Source organism: Tetrao urogallus, assembly GCF_951394365.1.
Source record: "Tetrao urogallus genome assembly, chromosome: 19".
Lineage (NCBI taxonomy): Eukaryota > Metazoa > Chordata > Aves > Galliformes > Phasianidae > Tetrao > Tetrao urogallus.
In genome coordinates, this window is record NC_136832.1 from 5,801,047 (window position 1) to 5,807,085 (window position 6,039).

General features: G+C 55.0%; 1 protein-coding gene across 1 annotated transcript; it reads right to left on the reverse strand.

Annotated features, from left to right (window-relative positions):
- Window positions 1-2,169: 2,169 nt before the first annotated feature.
- Window positions 2,170-5,607, reverse strand: ASB6 (ankyrin repeat and SOCS box containing 6; the record flags this gene model as incomplete). Its single annotated transcript, XM_079544576.1, has 6 exons — window positions 5,462-5,607; window positions 4,890-5,071; window positions 4,398-4,504; window positions 3,870-3,978; window positions 3,326-3,424; window positions 2,170-2,939 (listed from the first exon to the last, which is right to left on the reverse strand). The coding sequence occupies exons 1-6, from the start codon at window positions 5,572-5,574 to the stop codon at window positions 2,170-2,172; spliced, it is 1,380 nt and encodes a 459-aa protein (XP_079400702.1). The 5' UTR covers window positions 5,575-5,607.
- Between the last annotated feature and the right edge of the window lie 432 nt (window positions 5,608-6,039).

Genomic DNA, 6,039 nt, shown 5'->3' on the forward strand with positions numbered 1-6,039 from the left:
AGGTGCTGATGGGAGGAGGTCTCTCCAGGACCAGGACAGCCGGTTCCTGCCGGGGTCAGGAGGGGTGAGGACTGTGCCTTCAGCGCGGGGCAGCGAGGGCGTAGCGACTCCGTCTGTGTGGGGCTGGTGGTGAGGATGGGGCTTCGTCTTCCCAGTTGCTGCTGTTTGTGAAAAGAGGTGTTTGCCAAATACATTTTTCCTGCTGTTGGACTGAAGCACGCGGGTTCTGTCAGATGGCTTGATGCTGCACCCAGGGATCTGTATTGAGATACCCAACACTGCTGGGAGGAGGAGAGTCCCTCTGTTGGAGATGTGCTCCTTGGGCACCTGCAGGTTGCTCCCTGCTTGTGAGCAGGAGCTTGGTACATCTCTGTGGCAGGCTGGATTCCCTTTCCTGCCTGGGTGTCCCACTCATGAACTCACTGTGGCTTACAGAAGCGAGGGCTGAGATTGGCACCAAGTTGGGTATGGCAAACAGAAGAAATCTCTGCCATTGCCTTACGCTACGCTGTAGGTTGTGGGGCTCTGAGAAGGGCCTTCTGTAAACCCACAAAGCGGGTCTCCACACCTGCAGCAAAACAAGTGGCAGACATAATCCTGGGCCCCACGCCTCCTGCTTAAATGCTGCAGCTGCCTCCTAGCTTTTAACACTCCTCCTCTGCCACATCCAGAGCATTTCTGCCCAGCCACTGGCTTGTGCCCACCTAATGCACCACAACTGCTAACACTGGCCCAGCTGCTCACCAAGGGCTGAGCCCACGCAGAGCTGCTGCCACCCGTCCCTTGAATTCCTCCCCAGGAACCAGCTGGAGCCCCTGCTTCCACCCTGACTCTCCTGCAGAAGAAACACGCACCTTGATGCTATTTAAAAGGCCTTGTTTAATTGCTCATTTTCCATTCCAGACAGCAGGGAAGTATTTTATCACATTATTATTATTTTTTTTTTCAAAACATCAATTCATCAAGATGCACAGCTCCAGTTCCACATAGCAGGAAAAGGTGAAAAACAGATGCTGCCAGGAGGGGCAATGTGGTGAGACAGCTCTTCTGCAACCAACTGCTTGCGGATCCCAGATCCACTTGCTATAAATATCTGCTCAGAGTACATTTCTTCCTCTTCTGCATCTGTTCCCCGTGACAAACAACAACAACAGAAATGTGGGGGGCTCAGCTTTACAGCATCTTCTGCACTTCACAAGGAAGCAGATGCCTCCTTGATGCAGCCAGATGGTTGTGACAGGTTGGGACCTTCCTGCAGAGCCCCAAAAGTTGAGGTTTCCAGTAGCAGCTTGGCAAGAAAACTCCCATTGCAGCCCTGCTGCAATTTCTTTCCCCTGGGAAAGAGGCAATGGAGATCAATGTTCAGCATGCAATCACCAAAGGAAAGAGAAGCAGATAAAAGGAACAGGGAGGAGCAAGGCACTGAGGAGACAGCTGCCCATCCCACATCCTTGCACAAGGACACAACATGAAGCCAAGGAACAGCCACTTGTCTGCTTGCCTTGGAGTCCAGCATTACTGAGGCACCCTTTGTAGGCAGTGCTCTGTGCTGAGTGGATTCAGCACTCTTGGCAAAAACTGTGAGGTCAGTGAGCACTCAGGCTGCTGTTGCTAACCCCACTTCCCCTCATCCCCTCCAACTTCCTGGTTTTGGAATCCCAGGTAAGTGAAGAAGGCACCTGCATCCAGGCAGAGATGCAGGACTGTGGCTGCTTCCACTGACTGAACAGGAGGGCCTGAATGCCAGCACTCCCCTGCTCAGTGCTGCTCAGTTCCTGGGAGAAGCAGCATCTCTCAGCATCCTGAAGCATCTCATTGTGCTGCCATTCATGGCACTGCTTCTCCCACCCTGCAGCCAGAGCAGAGACCTGTACAGTCACACCATCCTCCTGCTCTCACCCCTTTTCTTACAAATCCACATTCTTTCACCTGGCAAAGGCGAATCCACCTTTTAAACCATATTCATCCTGCAGTGTCCAGCTTCCCACTGCTCAGGATCCCTCTTCACCCCCGGGCTCTGCCCACCTCCCTGCAACGTATTTTAAAGCCACGAGACCTCCACAGACACACATGCAGCATTGTGCACAAAAAAAGCACACCCCTGAAAACTCAGCAGAGACACCACAGGCAGAACTAGTAAAGCCACTGGCACAGGGACAGCAGTACCTCTCACTGCAGGGACAACAGGCGCAGAGCAGTGATGTGCTGACCCTCAGTAGGCACTGTGACCACAGAATGAGGAGATGGGGAGTCATCAGTCAGGCTGAGGTCCTCGTGCCCAACAGCAGTGTGGTCAATGAGGAGGTACCACTTCAGCCTGTCTGGAAGAGGCAGAGCCTTGATTTTTACATCTATTGGCCAAGGCCTAAGGCGCTGCCGGATGAACACCCTGCAGAGATGTTTCAGTGCCTGTGGGGTGTGCTCCAGCTGCTTCACAGAGCAGAACAGACTCCTGATCTTTTCCTCGTGGTACCTGCAGCTGTTAACGTCGACCTCAAAGTCGCTGGGCAGCTGGATGGTTTGTGAACTGGCCATCATGAGCTCCAGCAGAGTCTGACCCATTTGGATGACCTCCGTAGAGATGCTGCTATCTTTGAGGATACTGACGTCAGAGCAGAGGCAGTCAAAGACAGTCTGAAAGCCCGACCAGCATGAAGGACCGTGGAGGGAGCAGTTGTAGGCAGCACCTGACTCCAGCAGGAAACGCAGCAGTGGGAGGTGACACGTGAAGTTCTGGAGGCAGCGGTAGGTCAAGGACTCGAGGGATGGGCACTCACTGGGGTTGGCACCATGGGCCATGAGCAGCTGCATGACACGAATGCAGAAACTATTCTGCATCTCTGCCACCTCCGTGCTCGCCAAGTCTATGTCACCCAGCAGGAAGATGATGTAGGTGAAGACAGTGTCACCATTTTCAGTGGTAGCCCTGGCATCTGCACCTGGAGGAAGGAACAGAACATAAATGGAGCTGTAAAGAAAGGCAGGACACAATCAAAATGGATTTATGAGACACACTAAGAGGGGGGAGGGGGGTGTAGATCCTTTAGTATCACCAAGAGGTACGAAAGACAGTACTTGAATGCATCATGCACCCACACAACCTACTGTGGAACTGACAGCAAGACAGCTGACAGCCACAGTGCTTCTTCCTAGTGGAAAAGTATTTCAAATCAGAGCACCCCTGGACAGATGCTCTTCTGGACTTTACTCTTGCTCAGCTGGGAACACAAAGGAGTTGGGAGGGCAGCACCTGGTGCTGTACAAAGAATCAGCAAGCACCAGGCCTAGAGGGGCTCTGAGTGGAGAAGGGAGCAGTTGCCCTCACCTCCTTCCAACAGGAGACGGATGCTCTCTGTGATATCGTCCAGATCCACAACACTGCTGCAATGACAGTGCAACAAGGCGTGCAACAGCGCTGTCTTTCCTGCAGTATGAAAAGACAATCAGATGAGACAGTGCTCCACCTGGAAACACCCCCAGAAGGAAGGAAAAGAATCCATCCCACCAACCCAATTGCTAAACACAAGGCAGACAGCCCTTCTGCTAGCAGGCTCCCAACATTGCTGTGACGGAGCACAGCTGTGGTGGCCCCAGAAGGCACATGGGCGATGGCAGAGCGGTTCTTAGAGCACCTCCCCCTTCCCCCTCCCTTCATCTCCCTCTCCCCCATCTTCCATGGGCTGTACAGAGCTGCCTTTAGCCTCCTGCTGCATCTAATGCAAACAAGACACTAGGAGACAGCACAGAACACCAGGGAGGTTCTGCAGCCTGCATCAATTCTCAAAGCAGGCAGAATTTGCAGCAGCAAGGTGAAGGTACACAGATCCCATGCCCTGCTCCAGCCCACCTGCTGGAAGCACCCCACAAACCAGTTTTGTCAGCTGCGTTGACGTCGGCCCCAAGCTGAAGCAGCCGCTGGAGGCACGGCAGCCTCTCAGGCTCCTCACTGGCCAGATCAAGGGGACTGCTCTCATGGATCTGTACAGGGCAAGAGGAAAATCCACAAGTATTAAGGACTATTCATGAGTACCTCTGGAGAATCACCGATGGGGCTATTCGTCATGGCCAACATCAGAGCATATAATTCATCCTGTCCCCAAAAATCAAAAGTGACAGCCCCCTCCCCAGTGTCACTATGCCTATAGGGAGAGGTTGATCTACCCCAGCTTCCTCCCACCACACGCTCCACAGCAGAGGCAGGTCTGCTTGGCCAAAGGCGGTCTCAGCTTTTGCCACAGCACTGGAACAGTGCAGGCAGCAGCTTGGGAGGCCACTGATGGCAGATGGCATGCAGCAGGCTCTGGAAGGGGCAGCAGAGAGGGCCGACCCCACAGACTGGTCATCTGCAGGCCCAAGGAAGCTGGAGCACGTCCGTGTCCAAGCAGTCAATTCTGTACCCGGTCTCTGCGGTTGATGTCGGCCCCGTGGCGTGCCAGGAGCTCCACCATGTCAGGCTGGTTGCGAAGCACTGCAATGTGCAGGGGGGTGTAGTAGGTGACTGGGTCTGAGGACAAAAACACGTGGTCAGAACCGAGGGTATTCGCAGACATGGAACACGTCAGCCAGGGTGGGCACTGAGAACAGCTGCCCACAGAAGCAGTCGTTGCAGATGCCCCAGGTCCTGCATCTGCGATGGCTTTGCCTCTATCAAAAGCCCTCAAAGATGGCTCCCATTCTCTGGCCACCCCCCAGCCCATTCTTATAGCTGGATTTAGATAAGGCACATCTAATCTATCAAATCCAGTAGTGGGAACCTGAGGCCAGAGCCAGCAGCACCCCTCCCTTTTTGTCCCAGCTATCTCTGCCTTGCAGGGGCAGCTTCTCACCACCCAGCCCCTCCCAGCCAGCCCAAGGAGCAGTCAAGCACAGTGCCCTTCCCACAGCCATACCTTCAAAGCTGAGGTCTGCACCAAACTCCAGGAGTACTTCTGCAGCCTCGACAAGCCCCAGCTCAGTAACCTTCAGCAAGGTATAGCTCACACCTTCCTGGTAGAATGGGGAGTGGGCTTCCCTCTCCAAGACTTGTCTCATTGCTGAGAGCTGGCTTCCATTGCTGCCCAGGCAGGCATGACTGGAAATGAATGAAAATAACCAGTTACTCACCCAGGCAGTATGTGTCTCCTACGGGCTTGCAAGGGTCAAAGCAGGGAGGGAGAAAAAGCCCAGGTTTCTCCTGTTCTCTTCCAAACTGCTGGCTACAGGGTTATACAGCAGTACTGGAGTGCAGCTGAAACCCTAGTGAGTTTTTGTTGCTGTGGGTCAGCCTGTTCCTGAGGAGCACACACAGCCTCACATTTGCTCTGCTCCATCCCACATTCCCAAAGGATAGAAGGAGAACGGCTCTCAGAAAAAGATGCTCACTGAGACAGGGTTTGCTCCAGTGCCGAAGTTGCAGAGCTCCAGCCACCACCATCAAGCAGGTGTTTATCCTCAGAGCTCTGCTTGCAGCCCGGTCAGTTACCTTTCAAGTGCATTCTGCCTTTCTGCATCCTGCAGCGCCAGCAACGCCAAGATCTCATCCACCAAGGGCTGGTACTCGAGAGTGATCCTGCGGAAGCCGTGCAGGAAAGGCATCCTGCAGCACTCTGCTCTGCACACCAGCCCCGCAGGGCCCTTCCGCACAGCGGTGCCACCTGTCCACATTCAGGCCGACCCGGGCCTGGTTTCCACGGGGCCGCCCGCTCCTCTGAAAACAAACACGAATTTCGAACAGTTTTGCGTTTTAAAAAACATCACTTCTCTCGCTCCCAAAATTCCCGACCCCACCCCTACCAGAACCTCGAGGCAGCGCCGGCAGAACCCACCGGGCCGTCCCGGAGGCCCCAAGCCGGCCCCGCGGAGCGAAGCCCGAAGGCAGCGACACAAAACACCGCCGCGCCACCCGCACCTCGGGGCCCCGCCGCCGGAAGCGGAAGTCGCCAGTTTCGTCATTTTGTGGGCGGGGCCTGGCGGTGGGCGCGGTCCGACGAGGGGCGTGGCCTCTCTGGGGGCGGGGCTACTGCGCGCGCGGCCGCCAGGGGGCAGCGGGAGAACGGCAGC